Source organism: Strix aluco, chromosome 1 (assembly GCF_031877795.1).
Source record: "Strix aluco isolate bStrAlu1 chromosome 1, bStrAlu1.hap1, whole genome shotgun sequence".
In the NCBI taxonomy this organism is placed as follows: Eukaryota; Metazoa; Chordata; class Aves; order Strigiformes; family Strigidae; genus Strix; species Strix aluco.
This window is the reverse complement of record NC_133931.1, coordinates 103,924,796-103,945,317: the sequence shown is the minus strand read 5'-3', so window position 1 is coordinate 103,945,317 and position 20,522 is coordinate 103,924,796. Positions and strand designations below refer to the sequence as shown.

At 39.0% G+C, this 20,522-nt stretch overlaps 1 protein-coding gene across 3 annotated transcripts in view; it reads right to left on the bottom strand.

The window, feature by feature from the left end:
- ATP9B (ATPase phospholipid transporting 9B (putative)) overlaps nucleotides 1-20,225 on the bottom strand; it is a 172,249-nt gene extending 152,024 nt beyond the window's left edge. For all 3 annotated transcript variants that reach the window (XM_074829700.1, XM_074829710.1, XM_074829720.1), the window contains exons 1-2: nucleotides 20,089-20,225; nucleotides 4,462-4,635 (exon numbers count right to left, since the gene is read on the bottom strand). In XM_074829700.1, the coding sequence (XP_074685801.1) occupies nucleotides 4,462-4,635; nucleotides 20,089-20,183 (269 nt within the window). In that variant the 5' untranslated portion in view covers nucleotides 20,184-20,225. The remainder of the gene's footprint in view (nucleotides 1-4,461; nucleotides 4,636-20,088) is intronic.
- Nucleotides 20,226-20,522: the final 297 nt, after the last annotated feature.

The window sequence follows — 20,522 nt, the reverse complement described above, 5'->3', positions numbered from 1 at the left end:
CATGGGCTTTTTGTACCCACTAAATTTGTGTGAAACAAAGATCAGGAAATAAAGCATTCTCCAAGCTTCAAATATCCTAAAAAACATAGCGTAAGATGTAGCATGATCAAGACATACTTCAGATTTTCCTGAAATCTTTAATGTAAAACCACACCTCCTGCTATGGATTCAACAATTAAAAAACACATCCTTTGTTACTGATTTAAGCATTTATTTCAAATGCCCTTGCCTAGAAAATTCAACACATGCACAGAAAGCTTTTTCTTAAGGTAGCTATAAACCATGTTGCCTATATCAATATAACAGACTGTGTGACACAAGCAAATTGATAAAAGAACTTTAAGGTATATCTATTAAATGGCTTTTACCAACCTGCTTCCTAAGGTTGTTTTTTGGTTGTTTTTTGGTTTTGTTTTTGTTTTTTTAAGGAGCAAGAACCAGAGTCTTCATATTAGTTACTGATGCCATATTAAAAAAAACACCTTGGAGTAATTGTTAAATAAGAACCCTTAACTTTCTCATAAATAGAGCATATCTCTCCAAGTCAAAAGCTAAAGTAAAAGTCTGAACTGACTCTGCAGCTTTAATAATACAGGCTTTTTTTATTTTTTCTTTTCATTACTTTTATCCTACAAGCTTAACTGCCAGTATCTTTCACAAAACAGCATTTTCATCAGAATGGAAAGATAATATAAAAGCTCTATATTGTCTGCAAGGGTCAGCTTTTCCTTATTAGGTTTTAAGTAGCAGAAACTAGTTCTGCAAAGAAAACATACTGTAATTATTGTACTCAACAGGTAGCTTCAGTAATCAGGCCAAAAGCAACACAGTGGTCATGTCATTCTTAAAAGATCAGCATTTTCCCATGCTTCTGCATAACAAATGCGTTGCAGATTAATTGAAAGCGTACAGGCCATCTCAGAGCCCAAATTAATCCGAGCATTTGATATCCCCTTCACTTCATATGGAAATGCCATTCAATGGCACCATTTTCATAGGGACAAAGTGTTTTTTGATAACAAGTGGAATGTAAATCTCATGAGAAAGAAATCAATCCAGCCCAAAGAACTCCAGAGTATTGATCTATGTGCATTATAATTTCACAAGCTTGAAGAGAATTTGTAAGTTAAAGGGGAAATGATTACAGCGACAAAACAGCTGCTATATCACAAAGTTTTCTTTTAACTGTGCTATGAAAGCAACAAATAAGCAGGTTTTGAAGTTAAAAGTTATATTGGTTGAATTAAGTTTTCAGCTTGTTCAAAATCAAAGACAACATTTGATTTAATTATGATTTTTTTCCTTGCAAATGTAAAAACTGTTTAAAGACCTGCAGATTTGCAAATAAAGTTCATGCCATTCAGTTTTGATCAAGAAGTCAATTGTCTGAACAGTTAAAATCTGAATAAAGGATTTTTACAAATTCAATTCTAATGTACTTTATCAAATCTTCCATATTTGCTCCTGACAAAAGGGTGAAACTTTTTCAACTAAACAGTAACAGTTTGTTATGTGGCAGCAAAAATCTATAGAATGTAAAATTCTAAAGATGCAAAGTAAAAGATGGAAAACTTCCTCTCACAAAAATGAGATTAATCCTAACAATGCAAGACAGACAAAAAAAACCCTAGTGGGTATGGGGGGTTTTGTTTGTTTGCAACAAGTGAAGTGATTTTGAACACAAACACAAGACTTTCACTGAGAACCCACAAGAAATCAGGGGCCCCCTGAGCTTGGCTCCAGACAGATGCCTAGTCTTTTATTGTGTTCATCTTTCTGTCACAGCTTTGAAAATATTACAATTTAGTTTAAAGCACAAAAGGAAATTCTGGATGTGAAATTGAGATTTCAACCTCATCCAATCTCAGGTATGAGATATTAATTTCCATAAAAACAGGCTGAAGTTTTACATTCTGTTCAACTGAACAGGTTTCAGACTGCCATGCTGTATTTAATCTCACACTACATTTAAAAGAATGCAGTTTGCCTTCTGGAAATAAGTTTCAGTTCTTTGTGTAACATGTATAATCCATCATCAACACATATGAAAACTGTTCTCTCACATGTTCCTCTCCATTTCAAGTGTGAAGGCATCAACACCCAATTCTGTCGCGAACTGATACTTTATACACATAAAAGTGTAACTCATTTTACTACAGGCAGTTTAAGTAATAACTGCCTGTATGACAATACAGTAGCCTCCAGGTTTCTTGTATATTCTTTTGCATGATCCTAGGCAACTTTATGAACTGCAGATAGGCATTTCAAGAACTCTAGCATTCTGTGGGCCCCAGCAAAATTTCATAAAGTTTTATTATAATGAGAAACCATGAAAAAGAATCATTTAACACTGACTGCATGTCCCTGACTTATCAATAACAAAGCCTCAATGGTGCTCTCAGCCCAGCAGAAACCTCCCTATCACCACAGTGGGTATTTACATACTCGCTCAAAAGTGCTCACCCAAGCTGAGGTTTTCATCCAGCCTGACTGGACGAGCAGATAAGATACCATGGGATTCACCTTCCTTCCAGCTAATTTTCACCATCTCATCTAATTAGCCTGCTAATATTCTACCAAAATTCTAAGCTTCTGCTAGGATATGGTGGTTGTCTTTTTTGGTGGAGATTTTATTTTTTTCCATAAAAAATTAAAATTATCTGCTATGATGTTCTGTTATAGAAAACACTAATGTCATTAAAGTGCCTCTAGGTATAAATACAAGACTGTATGGACTCCAAGACTGAATGGACTCTTTATGGTATCCAAATTCAGGTGAGAAAATCAGCAGAGCAGAAGTCATACTCCTCTAAGGCCTCCTTGTGAGGGCTTTTCTTTTACATGCCTATATTAGCAATAAAATACATACAAGATGTAGCAAAATAATGAATCCATAATGCAATTTCCATGCTCTTTTCATTTTCAAAAATCCATCACAAATATGGCTCAAGTATTTTAATTAATAAATTCTAAGAAGTTTGAAAGTTTCTAGGCTTGAGCTCCACTTAAAGCTGAGATGTACCTATCAATTTTAAAAAGCAATTTTGCGATCTTCAGCATTAATGGCACTTGCTTGTGACATTCTCTTACAATTGTTAATTAGTTCCAACATAACCTCATCTTGCAATTGTCTGTCTCTATCCAAAGACTGTAAATTCTCTGTCAGGGCATCTATAGGTTGCAGTCTTTATTGGTCTACCTCTTTCCATGAAACTTTCATGAATGTCATCACAGTAACTGATACTTACTAATACTTGAAGAGCTGAACTCACCTAAAGTATATTGTTTGAAAGGTACCTCAATTTTAAGATATGTCCAAATGACTAACAGCCTCTTTAAATACTTAAAAATGTTTTTTAAAAACTACAATGGTAGCTCTGCAACAGAAACACTGCTTCCAAAAATCATTTACATATACAAACACTGCTTCTGTAAACTTTACTACCTACTTCCTTCCTGCTACTTTCCAAACACTTATTCCCATAATAAAATTAATAATCCATGAGTTTAAATGATTACAGAAAAAAAAGTCAACACAGATTATATTTTTCTGCAAATTGTAAAGCTGTACAACAAAATTATTTCAAAACTAGAAGTGCGCTAATACTGTTGTTTTACCTAAGCAAAGCTGTATCAGGCCTCTTGGAATTTATTAAGTGCCATGAAAGCCATCTGTGAAGACTTCTATCTAAATCAATGCTAAAATCATCCGACAAAAAAAGCGTTCATCATTTAAGTTCACTGAAAACGTTCCACTCACTTCACTTGAGTGATTCTCAGATTTTTATCATTCAAGACAAAAAAACCCCATGATTCTTAATCATCCTAATAGCAATTTCTGTATTTAGAAATTTGCTAGCAATTTATTAGAAAGTTACTATTCCAAGACAACTGCATACAGCAGAGTTTAGCACAAAAAGTTTCTAAATAAGAACCAAATCACAAGAACTAATTCCAGCTGTAATTCACTGCAGGGCCAGCAGTTCCATGATTCTTTAACCTTTAAAGTTGGAAGTGTTAACTAATCATTAATGAATTTGGTTTTTTTTCTTTTCAGGAACATCAATAAAATTTATATATTGTCAACTTAACACACCAATGCCCTCGGAAGCAAAATAAAGTTTTAATCCCTCTACCCTGATGTGGTTTTGAGTAGAAGCGAGGACTAGGTTTGTATGGCATATTACAGACTTCGGACTAGAACAAGTTTAGTACATGATCTCTCTTAAAAGCCCCTCTTTCTTGCAAGTCAGCAGACAGGAGAAGTACACAGTAGCAGCTCTTCAGAACTCTTTTTATCAACAGCTGGTAATGTCCTAGTAGGGAAAATGCAGGCAAAGCAATCAAAAGGTGCATGACAAGCAAATAACTGTGTTTCTGGACTCTGCACATATCACACAATGCACAGTTACTATTTACTTAATTTAATAGTTTAATAAAAAGTACTGGTATGCAACAAACCTAGTGCAAAGGAACTTCCAGCCACCACAGATAAACCATTCTAAACCTCTTCTTCTCTGAGAAATTCTGGCTCTTGGTAGAGTATGGTAATCACTTTCATCATTTTCAAAGCCTTCTTCTGACATCATTAGTGGCATTTCATCCAAATGAGAGGACTCATCTTCCACTTGGTACCTGGCAAGATGAAATAAAAACACTACATAAATAGCCAATAGATCGGTTTTTATTACTGGAAATCTCCTAAAGTAACAAATTAATTTTTACCATACAGAATTTTATAGAGAGATATTTTCATCTAAACATCTCATGTATTTGTGCTAACACATCAGTAAGAAATTCTGATTTGAGTTAAAAATGTGTAATACAGCAAAAAGGCCTTGCAATAAATCATTGTCAATCATAGCTTAAATCATTCTAAGGAAATTCTTGTTTCTTATATAATTTGTACACACAGAGCTGCAACTTCATATTTTCAATGGATTCTTTGTAAGATTGTTAAACAGAATTTACTTGGCAAAGTTCATAACAGATGCAAATGACTGAGTTTTCATGGAAGTACAGACTTCAGATTCCCACTGAGCTTCTTCAACTTGCTTTCCTCATGTCTATTCCTGTGTGCACAAGCCTCTAGTTGAGTCACACTTTCTACACAACTCATCAGTATCTATAATTACCAAAACATTATAGTTACTTATTATAATTCTACACAAAAGCATTCAGTGAATCAAAACAGATTTGTCTGTGGGACCTATGGAAACACCACTAAGCTAACAATGGTCCTTTCCTCTGCAGAAACTATTCTCCACTGCAGTTTTACATTTCTGGAATGCTTTTTATGCCAAAACAAAACACTTGAATAATCGATAAGAAAATTCCCAAGTCCATGTAAATTGAGTAACTTATTCAGTTAATATTTTTGTACCATTTGGAAGATTGAAATGAACTGTGCTATTACTTAGATTTCCTTTCACAGACTATTAAAAGAACTAATAAGGATATTAATTAGAAGAAAATTTTAAAAATAATTAAACAGGACAGAACAGGAAGAACAAGGAGATGAGGTCCTTCGCAGACAGGAGCAGCCTCACGTTCAAAGGCCCTGGACTTCGTGGGGGACCTTCCACCACTCTGATACGTGTTGAAAGGACAACACAAAAGGACATAAGCAATCCTGGAGGGTCCTGCAGTGCTTTGACAACAACTTCCTCCTCCTCCAAGTAATTAGAGGAGCCAGTGAGGAGAGATGCTCTGCTGGACCACATACTCACCAAGCATGGAGGGGCTCCCTGGGGATGTGAGGGTCAAACACAGCCTTGGCTGCAGTGACCATGAGGTGGTGGAGTTCAGGATCCTGAGGGATCCTCCTCCAGGGAGGAGGGTAAAAAGCAAGCTCACAGCCCTGAACTTCAGGAGAACAGGTTTGGCCTTTTCAAGAACTGCTTAGAAGAGTCCTATGGAATAAGGCCTTGGAGGGAAGAGGGGCCCAAAAAACCTGGTTAGTATTCAAGGATCAGCTCCTCCAAGCTCAAGAGACTTCCATTCCAGTGAAGAGGAAGCTGGGCAAAAATGCCAGGAGGCCTGTGCAGAGGAACAAGAAGATCCTGTCCAAACTCAGACACAACAAGTGTAGAAGGACAGGTAACCTGGGAAGAATACAAAAACATTGTCCAAGCATCCAGGGACAAAGCCAGGAAAGCTACAGCCCAAATGAAACTGAATCTGGCCAGCGATGTCAAAGACAAGAAGTCTTTAAGTGACAAAAGGAAGACTAGTGAAAATATGGTCTTATTGCTGCATGAAACAGGGCACCTGGTTACACAGGACGTAGAAAAGGTTGAGGTACTGAATGTTGCCTTTGCCCCAATTTTTACTAGCAAGACTGGCTTTCAGGAGCCCCAGGTCTCAGAGAGCAGGGTGAAAGACTGGAGCAAATAAGATGAGGATGAGCTCAGGGAACACTTAGGCAAACTGGGTATATATAAGCCTATGGGCCCTGAGGGGATGCACCCATGAGTGGTGAGGGAGCCACTGCAGGCCACTTTCAATAATCTTTGATCAATCATGACAACTGGGAGAAATGACTGAAGAGTGGAGGAAAGCAAATGTCACTCCTATCTTCAAGAAGGGCAAGAATGAGGACCCAGGGAACTACAACAAGCCTGTCAGTCTCATGATCCCTGGGAAGGTAATGGAGCAGCTCATCCTGGAAACCATTTCTAGGCACATGAAGGACAAGAAAATCATCAGTACTAGTCAGCATGGCTTCACCAAGGGGAAGTCATGCTTTACCAATTTGATAAACTTCTACAATGAAGTAACTGGCTTGGTAGATGAGGGGAGAGCAGTGGATAGTGTCTACTTGGGCTTCAGTAAGGTCTTTGATACCATGTCCAATAAAATCCTCATATACAAGCTGTTGATGCAGGAGTTAGATGAGCAGAAAGTGAGATGGACAGAAAACTGGATGAATGGCCAGGCCCAGAGGGTGGTCATCAGTGGCACAAAGTCCAGTTGAAGGCCAGCAACTAGCAGTGTACCCCAGGGGTCCATACTGGGTCCAGTCCTGTTTAACATACTCATTAGTGATCTGGAGGGTGGGGCAGAGCAAGTTTCCAGATGACACAAAACTGGAGGAGGAACCTTCAGAGGAACAACCCCACATACCAGTATATGCTCAGGGCCACCCAGCTAGAAAGCAGTTTGGCAGAAAAGGACCTGGGGGTCCTGGTGGACACCAGGTTAAACATAAACCAGGGATGTGTCCTAGCTACAAAGAAAGCTATCCTGGGCTGTGTTAGGCAACATATTGCCAGCAGGTCAAGGGAGGTGCTCCTTCCCCTCCGCTCAGCACTGGTGAGGCCACAGACTAGACTCCTGTGTCCAGTTCTGGGCTCCTCAGTGTAAGAGACATGGACAAACTGGAGAGAGTCCAATGAAGGGCCATGAAGATGATTAAGGGACTGGAGCATCTCTCCCTATGAGGAAAGGCTGAGAAGGGTAGGACTCTTCAGCCTGGAGAAGACAAGGCATGGGCAGGATCTTATTAACATCTATAAATACCTGAAGGGAGGTTGCAAAGAAGACTGTGCCAGGCTCTCTTCAGTGGTGCCCAGTGACAGGACCAGAGGCAACGGGCACAGACTCAAACACAGGAGGTGCCATCTGAACATCAGGAAACACGTTTATAACCACGAGGATGACTGAGCACTGGAAAGGGTTGTCCAGGGAGGTTGTGGCATCTCTATTCATGGAGATGTTTAAAAGCCATCTGGACATAATCCTGGACAGCCAGCTCTAGGTGGCTCTGGCTTGACCAGGGGGGAGTTCTGCTGACACAGAACAGCACCCTGAGCAGTATTCAGTCCAAAATCTCAATAGACAAACTCAGTATTTTAAAAAGAAAGTAACATTACAAATAGGACTAAGTGTGAAAAAGCACCATCACTGGGGATTTGCATTTTCTTCAATTACTGTATATTTAATACAAACATCTGAAACCATTTCCTCTTCTGGATTTTCTGTGTTATGCCCTGTTGTATACAGGAATATATTAAAGCAGTTATTAATCTTTTTGGATGCCAGGAAAGGGAGAGGGGGAGGAAGGGATTGTATTGTAGCATTAGATGAAAAGGTACACCACATACATTACACTAGCTATGTAATAAATTTGTATCAACACAGTTAAGAAAGAAGATCTAATAAGGAAGGAGGAGAAAAAAAAAAACTCAAACCCACTATTGGTTAACCAGTCATTACCTAGATACTTCTTTTGGTTGGCAGGTAATGCCCTGATTTCTGCACCTCCTTTGAATCACTTGGTATGGGACATCATTAAGGGATGTTAATGTGTTCAGACCAGATTAGAAAATAATGCATAACTAGGAATAATAATAAACACACACATTCCCATCCCCTTGGCTGCAAGTCAACTGAGTATTGAAGCCTTAAGCATGTAGACCTCGTGAAGAAAAATCTTCATCTGTTTCAAATGACACAAAAGCACAACCACACTGCAGAACACACAACAGAAGTTTCAAACTGAAAAACTGTGTAAATCTGTTAAAAGTTAGAGTTTCTAGAAAGTTAGTTTTGTGGACACATGACATGGAAAATGCCTTCAAAATTATTACCACCAGTACTCGCTTTTAAAAAAAAAAAAAAAAAAAGAAAGTTTAAAACAAACAATGAAAACTTGGTCTTCACAATGTTGCTTGCAAAAATCTGCATCTGATGTTTAGTCTGGCAATCTGGCAATGTTTTTCATTCCTGTTACTGTCAACGGTCATTAAGAAAAAACACTATACAAAAAATACTGTTCACAAAACAGAGCAGTTATTACAGTATAACATGTACACTATACTACATTATATGGATTACTTGGATTACTCTCAGATTAGACTAATTTTAACACTGGACAATAAAACCACTGCTTACAAAAAACTTAAGACATTACTTTACACTAAGACTTCCAGTAAGATAGACCTGTGTTTAAACAGATTCACATTCAATGCTTTTATAATCTCTCCTGGATACATTTGCAGATTACTTTATCATAGTTTTAATATAGAGCTTTCATTGCATTGTTTTGCTTTTAGACATCCAAAAAATTAATAGTGTATTTGTAACACCATCCAGTGAAATCATAATCTGCTATCTGTACCGGAGTATACAGCAAGATATTGCAAAGTAACAGATCCCTTTTACTTCTGTACAAAGTTAACAAGTGTCTGATTTAGAAATAATATCCTCTGAGTCATACCCTTTATATACAAAGGTAACACAGCAAACATGGTTAAAGTCTCTATTGAAGGAACATGCTAATGCAAGAGAATTATGGAAGGGAGACTTGGCTGAGAAACAGACATGCATAGCATTTAAATCTACTCTTGTAAGTGTGGTAATATTTGCAGAGTATATTGATGTTTTAATCATAACTTCTTTTAAGGTTTTTTTGCCATTATATTATAAACAAATATTTTTTCATAATCCATATCTAGGTTTGCACTTTTAAATATGAAGCTTCACCAAGTAGTGAAGATAATGAGCATAAGCACCATCATGTTTAGTAATCCTGACTTCAAAATACAGTCTCTGAACTGGCAAGCAATTTATTCTGTTTCAAAAGCAATTTTGCTATTGTGTTGGAAAATTGTACTTCAGTATTTAAAAACAATAAGATAATGAATAATGGATTTTTCATAACTAGAATGAGGACAAAAATCTTTATGTCTTTGTTACCTAGTATTTTTCTGCACTTAATTGCTTGAAGTGCTGATTTTCCTTGAGTGACAAATCAATTAAGTATGATCCTAGAAACTTGTATTAAAATAGGGAAGCACTGAAAGCAACATGAATAAAGAAGCCAAAGTGAAGACATCAAAACTCTCAGCATGAGTCCTACTAAATCAGGTATGAAAACAACTATCTCAACAAAAATATGGTTTCCTAAGGAAAAAGGAACATTAATATTAAACAACTTTCAACAAAATCTGATTACTATTAGGAATATCATTTAACAGATTTAAGTGGTAGGGAACCATGTACAATAAATACTTTTAAATGAAATTTTGATATAAACATCTGCTGTGAAAATGAAGCCTCAAGTCACCTGTACCTACATCATTCCACTTCAATGGCTGTTTGCCAAAGTAGATGCAGCTGCCACAGATCCACGGGCACCATAACTGGTAATGAAATCCATTTTAATTCATTTAAAACTAATATGGCTACCTATTTAAATCCACAATTATTTCTGTATTTTCTGCTAGCTTTCCATTGTTCTAAAAGAGCAATGTTCAAGGGTGCAACAGGACGGTGCAAGGGGCAGGGCAATCATGACCGTGTTTTTCTGGTTTTACTCACTTGACAAATGCAGAAGCAGTATCTACAATGGATTTTTCTATTTGTCTGCTTAGACCCAGGTAGGATAGGAGCACTGTGTCAGATACTGCATAAATACTATTTCCTTGTTGCCTATCACTTGTGCTACATAACATAATTTACAAGAAGGAAAAACAAAGCTGATGTCTTAAAGCATTATTTCGCAAACTTAGCAAGGGAGGGAAAAGGAATGTGTGGACACAAGTCTACACAGGAACTGGACACAGGAGATGGCTGTCGGATGCAGAGTAGCACGGAAGAGAGGCAGCAGTGGAAAAAGTTCCAGATGAGCATCTGAGTAGAAAAGCTGAGAAAGATCAGTTACTGGCAGCTGAGATGCCACCACTCGCCACTATGACCACGTCCCATCCCAACAAGCACTGGTGATTTGGCTCAATGGCTGCTGCCGGCCACAGGACTCCCTCTGCTTCTGGTCATAGGCAGAAGAAAGACTGAAGGAGTAAGCAGCACAGTCTATCTCAGCCATATCCAGCTCTACCTCCAGTAATTCCTCCAAGGGCTAACCTAGGCAGATACCTTCCCAGTCTGAGGATAAAGGAGAAGACTGCCAAATTGTACAGATGCAGTAGGAGAAATAATGAAGAAAGGGACGGGCATGTTTATATAAAGAGCAATTGTTTCTTAAAGGACAAACCACCAAAGCAGCAACTGCTGTAGGCTAGCTATATCACTGACATAACTGTTAAGATCCTGTCCTGTGACAAAGAAAAAGATCCCAGGAATCTCTGCTCAGCAGCAGGAAAAATTTTGTTAAGAAATGTACATTCGTCCATAAACCATGCTTATAAATATACAATGTATTTTCACATATCTGCTCCTCTTACTCAATATCCAGCATCTCCATAAAACAGATTGCTTTGCTAGAAGCTACCTGAGAAAAATCAAATCACAAATATGTATTTTTTTCAAATATTCTTCTGCATTTCTAAAGATTGGAAATTATTTTTTCCCCTCTAATTTCAAACACTATGCTTTACACAGCAGTAAATTCAGTTAAACCGCCGAGCAATGTTGTTCCCAGTTTACACAGAATTGGAAAAAATATTCTACAAGTTAAGTGAGTGAAATGCAAAGAACTTCCTTTAACCTTTTCCTCCAAAACACAGAAAAGCTATTTCAGAAGTTTTTAGAATTGATTAGAGCTTGCCACTATTTGATCCTATTCAGCTTTAGTTGTGCCTCTAATGCAAGTGCACCCCTAATCCATATTACTTGGAAAGTCTCTGAATCCAAGTTCGGGCCTAAAAAAACCACATACACATACAAAATAATCCTATTACAAATTTATATGTATTATCAGGTACAGGCGTGTCAGAGATCTCTACATGGAAGATGACACTAACCACAGTATTCCAACAGCTATAACAAAAAAAAACCCCAACAAACATTTGGACAGCTTTTAATGAAGCTGAAGATTTGTAGAGCTGAACATTTATATCCAGTTTCAACAGTTAACTTTGCTTTTGTGTCCTTGCATAATAGGATCTTTAAAAAACTACTACAATAGTACAACACTCCCATTATAGTGCATGTTTATCCACTGGACAACAAAATAGAAGGAAAAAGTATTTCTATAGTATGTATGCAAGTTTATTACTGCATGTGTGCCACTGAGACGAATAATATTTACTGCAACAAAACCAAATAAATCAAGTTGTCCCCAGCCTTTTACAAATGATGCAGAGATATTTTGGAAAAACACAAGGCAGCATTTTTGATCAACTACTACAATTAAAAAAAAAAAGCTGGCATCTTCTGCCATGCAGAACTAAGGGAAAAACCCTTGCATCTGTTGAGATAAAGGTCTAAAAGTAGACTACACAGTTATTACCAAGGCAGCTCCCTTTCATCAGTAGCTTATCAAAAATTGCTTAAATCACAGATACTAAAACTGCAGGTTCCTCCAGACACTTACACAAAGCAAATATTCTGAATGCTATTTGCCTGCTCTCTCTCCTAGCTCACTTTCTTACCAGCTGTATACAACAGATGAAGCAAATGCAGAAGATCTGCATAATGAAGCCTTCATGAAAAAAGGCACCTTTCCTTTTCCCCCTTTGCTTACCTTACAAAGCACTACACATATCCTAATACAAGATCTTTTTCAACCCATGACAAGATGAGTGAGTCTCTGTATTTAACAAATAGGTACCAGAAATACCTAAATACACAGCAGGACCTGGAGAAACATCATCTACATTCACCAGAACCCTATTTTTAATTAGTAGGGTATGTCATTGATCACAACAACGGGACCATTTTATCACTGTCACTGGGTATTGTTATTGACATTGTAGCCCAATCAATTGTTTTCTCTCTGTTCTTAGCAATCCAAATGCCTGCCCAAACAACACAAATCACTGTATTTAGATACTACAGATACAAACCAGGAAGGCATACAAATACAGGGCAAAAATAATAGCTTAAACATGAACCACCTCAGAAATACATTTACAAAGTTTATTCTGCTGCACACAGTCACACGTGCTCACTGCAAAAAAGACAGCATCATCTGCAATAGCAATGTGAAGTTCTTAAACTTTTTTTTGCCTAATGATTAAAATGCTTCAGATCAGGATAATTACTCTAAGAATAATCATGCTAAAGATTATGACTGTCTATAAACCTACCTTGGTGTGAAAGTGTATTACTAATGCAGAAAAAAACACAAGGACAACTTTTTCCATTTCTAAGTAACATCAAGTCAAAGAACTGCAATTACTAAAATCACTTAAAGTTCCTACGTCATCAAAATTTATGCCTGCAGACAAAGTATTACAAACTACTACTAAGGTATGACACCAGTGAAAATGTCAGTGTACGTAAAAAATATTTTGCAGTTACTACTGTGAGCAGCTCTATGTGCATAGAGTTAATGTGCAATATGGTTACCTGCATCATTAAATCAAAGATTGCACAGAAAAGCAAAAGCCGCAGAAACAATAACAACAATGAAAACACACTGCATAAAAGCTTGGAACACATAATGGCAAGGCCATTTTTCAAAAGTTGTATATCAAACTACTTTGACCTTTGTCCCAGGCAAAAATCTCATAATCTACACCTACCCTAAACCTGGTGTCAGTCCCAACTGGCTGTATTAACCTATAAATGAAGTCCAGCAAAGAAACACACAATCCAGGAATGTGAGTATGTGAACAACGGGCATAGAACATATGCTGAGAAGAAAGTTAAAAAAAAATTCATTGCTAACTTTCTTCTAAAAACCAGTGTTATTTCAGAACTTGAAAGAGTCTTAAAAACAGAGACCCAAGCACTGTTACACAAATACAATATCCCAAGTACAAAGGTGCCACGCAAAGAACCCTGTTGGAAGAATCAGAATTAAGTGATGGTATCTCAGACTCAGCCTAAAAATTATTCAGTGACATAGTTCCAAACAACAACTGAATCACCGAATAATCAAGACATGGTATCTCAGATTCAGCCTAAAAATTACTCAGTGACATAGTTCCAAACAATTGAATCACTGTCCAAAACCACAATTCAGGAAAGGCTAATCACAAAGGACAGTATGTCCTGCAAGACAGTGACATCGTTTTTTTGTTTTTGGTTTTTTTTTTTTTTTTAATGAAGTTTTGCTTTGCAAGAGACAAACACTTTGAATTTCAGGTAGTCAGTAAAAAACAGGGGGGTAATAGTTCTCCTGTAAAAAAAGCAAAGGACATATATGATTGATCTACTTTGTAAGAATGGCATAACAGTACAGACAATTCTTACAGAGATTCCTTTGAACTGCATTTGATCCTTTCCTCCTTATGCTAAAATGAAAGGTAGAGGTGTATTTGAATGAACATTTGAATCTATCAGCATAACATACAGCTGTGTATTTTAATGCGTTCTCATTTCCAATACACTTCAACATCTTCATATAAGTAACTATAACATAAAACACCAGGAATACCACTTCTGGTTGTTCAGGGTTTGTGACACTTTTAGCAAGTATCAGCTGAACCTGTAACATCTGTAATTTTTGGTATCACAGTAACCAATAGATCTCACTGAGTTGCTACCGCCAGCAAATAAAATTTCTGTCCTACAGAGAAGTGGGCTAGACTAATCTGTACTGGTGCATCCACTTAGTTGCCAGTTCTGTATGTGTGTCACAGAGGAAAATAAAAAAAAAAGGCAAACCACAGGACAGGGGGTCCGATTTAAACAAAGCATCACAGAAATCAGGATTATGTTAAGAGATTTCTCCATGAGCAACTGTTAAGTGAGTCAGTATACATGCAGACAATTAACAAGCAGTACTCACTCCTGCTCACTCCCACAGTTCCTTAACTTTGAGGAGTTTCTGTGACCATATTCTGAATAGTAGGATAAATAGCAATAAAAATGATATTTCTACAAAAAGTGACAAACATCTACAGTTTATGTTCCTGGACTAAACAATGTATTGCTTCTGGTCAAACAACACATGTTTGAAGAAGTTACTGTGACTTTGTAACAGCAGTTTTAAAACATAAATGTTCAAAAGTAAATTCAGTTCCATCTTCAGAATGCTTTATCACAGAAGTTACATTAAAATTCAAATTAATGTCAATATTGTCAATCCTTCAGATTCATCCATTTTCAAACTTATTTTCAGGTTGAAATATGTAGAGCCATTCAATTAACAGGTGTGTGGGGGGAGAAGAACAGATTAAAATGAAACCTGTAAAACTCTGCCCAAATATGGTAAGAACTTTTGTTCTCAACCTTCAGAAGTACCCAGGAAAAGAGATTCATAGTAACTAGCAACATTTTAGAAAAACTGCAAGAAATACAAAGTATCACTGCATACAACCCCACACAACAGGTCAACTCTATTGATACATACCAATGTTTGGGTTTTTGAACAGTTAGGGACATCCTGCAAAGCTTTCCAGGCCCACAATTAGGGCAAAATAAATTGAGCTTTCTATAAACACCAATCTACAAGAGATGTTAGGTCCTATGAGCTCTGATTGTTACATGGTCTCAACAAATAACATTTTGAGTTATTTGGGGAAGTTTTTATTCTTAATTATTACACTTAAAATATCAAAAACCTGGCATATCATTTGCCACTGGAATATGAAGAATAACATCTGAACTATGAAAATCACACCGTACTTCAGAAGTAGAACATGTGCTTCTAAAACAACTGAAAGTAGGCACCAGGTATCAAGGTATTTTAACAAAGCTCACTTTAGACAACACGAGAAATGAAAGAAATCACAGAATTACTGTATATGCATCTAGCATTATCTGTTGACATTCGTATGTCTATTTTTCGTGGTTCACTGTGAAACCTAGCCAAACACCTTGAGAAATCATAACCAGAAAGACTTCAAGATTGCTGGGAACAGCTTCCATTTAAATGAAAAGCATTAGAACAGTTATACTACATTAAGCCATCTTACTTTATGCCATATGAAAATTTGTTTGACATTTGTGAGCATCAGGGAAGCATGTGAATTCTCAGCAAACTTTGAGTTCTGCAGACTTCCATTCCATTTTGCCTGGAATAGATTTTTTTTTTTTTAAGGATACTTTTTTCTCAAAGGTACTTCACATGAAACAAGCTACAATCCACAAGTTTTTAAGTAAAAAGTATCCTGCATTTGCCTGGACAAAGGACACATTCTCCTACTATTCTGGTTTTTTCCTTCTCATAATTTTCTTTTTCACTAATGACATAAATGAATGACAATTCAAAAATAACAGTATAGGTGATTGGCTTAAAACAGAGTTGCTCTATCACTGAGCAAACTACTGTTGCTTGTCTCTGTGGTTTATCTGTTCCACAACTTACCCTACTGCAACCACCTAAAGTATCTAGTGTGGTCATTCATAAGTAAACTACTGTGATCCATACTCTGACTAATCATGCAAGAGGATTCCTTCTAGTGAGTGAGTGTTTTTTATGACATCATCTTTCTGAATACCTGGAGTGCAACTGAATTTGTGTAATACTGGATGCAGCTAGTAAGACCTGATTTTTTGGTATCAGCTCGGGAGTCCCAACATCTCACCCCTTAGCCATGAGGCCAAATAGAAGCATACACTGACAGCAGCAAGTGCAGGACACCCGAACAAACCAGGTATTTTGCTTATTGATAAATCAGGGCTGACTACTGTTTAACTCCTTATCAGCTTCAAAATTCCACCAGGCTGCTTGTTTTCCTTCCATCAACCTCACATAACACCACCAGGACAGCACAGTTAACTTACTTCCCGTGTTTAGCAGTTAACTAGTCTGGGGCTGATTATGACAAACACAAGTCTAACATATGAGAACAAGCTGTTAAGTCTCACGGCACATTTAAGGTGATCCTGGATGTTCTCTGGTCCTCCTCTCCCTTCACAAGGTAAGTAAAAAGCAGCAGCTATTTTTCCTATAGATAACTGATCCTTTGTGATGAAGGGCAAAATGCTGAAACAAGTGCTGAATTAATCACCTCTTTTCCCCCAAGCTTTCTACAACTATTCAAGTTGAATATATTAAACAATACCAAGGTTTCTTTAATAATTTGAAGATGAACAACCTTCTACTTCAAGACAGATTTCCCTAGTTTCTAACAGTAGCACACAAACAGTTGTCTGTCTATCTGAGGTACAGGAAGATGGCAGAAGATATAAAATATGAATTTCTACTGCAAAAGTAGTAAGTTGCCCTTAAACATCTGAAATAAAAGCAGAACAGGATGCATGTGCTCATTGATCCACAGGTAACATTTAATACATATTTTTAATTTTTTTTTTTTTAAACAGGCCTTAACATATACAAAATGAATATATAAAATACATTAATCTTGTCATGTTTATATATGAAGTACATCCCAGGACATTTCATGGTTCTCAACTGGCTACAATTTTATACAGAAGTGTACAGTCTCAGGTATGTATCAAAGTTTCTTTAGGTGTGTGGGAAAAACATATTCCAGCTTTCAAATGTGCTATCAGTCTGTCAAAATAATCCCAAAAGCACAACATTAAGGATGAACACTGAATGAGAAAGTCTTTGTCCTCACTGCAAAGCAAACTACAGCAACACTAGCAGACTCCTACAGACTGCTTAGCTCAAGCAAAAGAAGTCATCCTACAAATTAGCTTTGAGGCCACTGAAGATTAGCAACTGCCGAGTTGCATTAACTGATGTTGCACAGTAGCAGGGCAAACAATTTGAGTTAAAAACACTACCACACTGAAGGTAAGGATCTGTGTATAAGACTTTCAAAAGACTATAAATTCTTCACTGAAGAAATAAATCACAGCAAGGCAAAGACTCTCGAGGGCCCAGAAACCAAAGTGCTGGATTAAACCTAAGATACCAACTCTTATTACATTTTAATCAGTGTTTGTTTCTAGACATCTTTGAAAGTATGAATTATACCCTTTTAGGCAAAATCCGCATGTATATATGCATGTGATAACTTTCTGCATATCAGAGACCTCAGTGACTTCACTTCAACACTCTTATTAGTATCTGCAACATCAGGAGCGTTGCTGCAGTTTCCACCGGAATGCAAGGCTTCTTCAAAGTCTGTGCTGAAGATAAAGATTAGAAAAGCAGGATGAATCATTCATACAGACTTAGAAGCTGTAGTTCAATTACAAGCTTAGAGTCATAAAACTTACGAGTTGTAGTTTGACTGTCTGCACTGCATATTTCCTCTCTGACTTTACACAAGACACCTGTGGTAGAATCTACAGAAGCCTTCCCATGCTTTTGTTACAGGTCCATAGGACACCTTCCAAAGTACTAACAGTTGTGCTCACAAATCCAGGGCGTATTATTCTTGAAGGAGAATGACCAACCTACTCAAATCACCTTAAGAAAAATATAAAGAATTAAAGTGAGTGAAGAGGTTGGTACATGTTTTCTGCTCAAAAGAACAACTTATTTAATCAAGTGATCAAAATAAAGACATATAATAAATGTGTCTGTCAACTTTTAAAGGTCTTACAAACCTACAAGCAGCTGAACAACAGTAATGAAAATCATAGCTAATCATTTTTGTGGAGGATCAGTAAATTAAATACGTATCACCTGCACTTGAGAAACACACAGATTATGTAAGACTATAACTCTGAAAGATATAATCTGAACTAGAAGGAATTTAATCCACAATCTTTGGAGGGTGATGTTGATCAAACAAGATAGGGGGGATGAAGCAGATCAGTAATGAATCAGTTGTTCCTTGCTAGATCTTACAGCTGGCCAAATCTGCTTACAAAGTCAGGTTTAGACAGTTTGTATAAATAACTGTAATTACTGCCTGCAAACATACCTTCAACAAACCTGCGTAGCTACCTGATCTATGAACTCAGCCCATCATATCTATAGCATTTTTTTAAAATCACCAAAACACTCCTGGGTAACCTACAGTAGAATCACCTGGTATCTTTCATGGTCCAGACTAAGTTTTTGCCTACATAATGCTCCCATTTCCCTTTTTCTTCCAAAGCACAACACCCACTGAGAACCTTACAGATTCCGGCAAGAGCTTCCCCTGCTTCGTTTCTCTGAGGAGTAAGGATGATGATAACACTGCCCTACCTCAAAACAGAGCACTAACCCACTACAAATTGTTGGGCATTGAAGTATTAGCAAGATGGGGAAAACTACTACTACATTCATAAAAAGTATTTTTATCTAGTTTAAGAATCAAAACAACATAGTTTAAGCCTAAACGGTTTTGCCCAGTTTTAAACTACCTTTTCTGTTATTTATTCCATTCGGACAAAGTAGTAAATACGTTTTACTCATGATGAAACATTTGTCACTGTATTTGAATTAGAACAACAGCACCAACTATTCTGTTTTAAGAAGGCCCATGTACTTCAGATCCTACAACTGCTCCCTCCAGTCCTTGTGTCCACATCCAGCGTTCTACAAAAACCAAGAGAGAAGAAAAAACCCTCAAACAACTAACTATAGCCATATCCTCCACTGTAAGGGTGCTGTCCAATGGACATACCGGAATTATGGAGCAAAGTTTTTCCTTGCTTACAACAACAGTATACCTAGAATTTATTCAGAATAATGGGAGGCAAAGAAACATTCAGTCTTTGCCTAAAAACTTAATTTGATGGCGGACCTTTAAACTGGCTTCTTCAAATTTCTTAACCCCCAATATAGGACATTTTAAGAAATTTGGAGTTGTTGTAGTTCTTACATTCAAGAACGTTCTCTGCGCTAATACACAATAACTACCTTCCAGCATATTTACTAACGACGCCCGAGTAAGCCGCCCAGCGTGGGCATCCTGCTCCTAAGTAAACTCCCGGCCAGGGACGCGCGGAGTGGCAGGCGGAGCCCCCCGGGGCCGGGGGAGCGGAGGCCGCACCCGCGGGGCCGTCGCCGGGAGCGCCAGGGCCGAGGGCGCCCGGCGCATCCTCTCGCGGGGCCCTGCGGCACCACCCGCGCCGCCACGGCCCGGCCCGGTGCCCCGCCGCCGGGCGAAGGGAGGAGCGGGACGCGCTCCCCGACGGGGGCCGAGGGGGGCGGCCGGCACCGCGGAGGCCTGGAAGAGCCAGAGGCTGCCGATATCCCCCTCCTCGGCCTACAGGGGGGCCGCCACCCCCTCCCGCCCTCCCCGGGCACCGGGCAGGCAGCCCCGGCGCCCCACAGGGCAACGGGGCTGGGCGAGGGGCACCCACCGCCCCGCCCGCCGCCAGAGGTGCGGGGGGAGGCGGGGGGGGGAGCCGCCGCCGCCGCGCCGCCCCTGCCCGTACCTGTTGTGCCTCTGCGCCGTGGCGGCGCTGGTGTAATAGGCCGCTCTCCGCTGGGCGCTGCGCGGCACCGGGTGCAGCGGGATCTGGTCCGCCATCTTGGGGGCGCCCCCCCTCCGCCTCGCGCCCGTCCGCGTCCCCTCCCAGCCCTCCCCCCGCCTCACCCCCGCCGCCCGCCAGGCGCGGCCGGGACCCCTGACGTCACGGGCACCGCCAGCTGACGCCAGGAGGAAGGAAGCGCCGGCGGGGCGTGGCCTCGGGATAAACAAAGGGGCGGGGCCCCGCAGGGTAGGGGGTGCGGCGGGAGCGCGCGGGGCGGGAGCGCACGGCCGGCCGGCCGCGGTGGCGGCGGGACGGGCAGGGCAGGGCAGGGCAGGGCAGGGCAGGGCAGGGCAGGGCAGGAGCTGTGCCCGGGCTGTGTCTGACGGAGGGCGGGC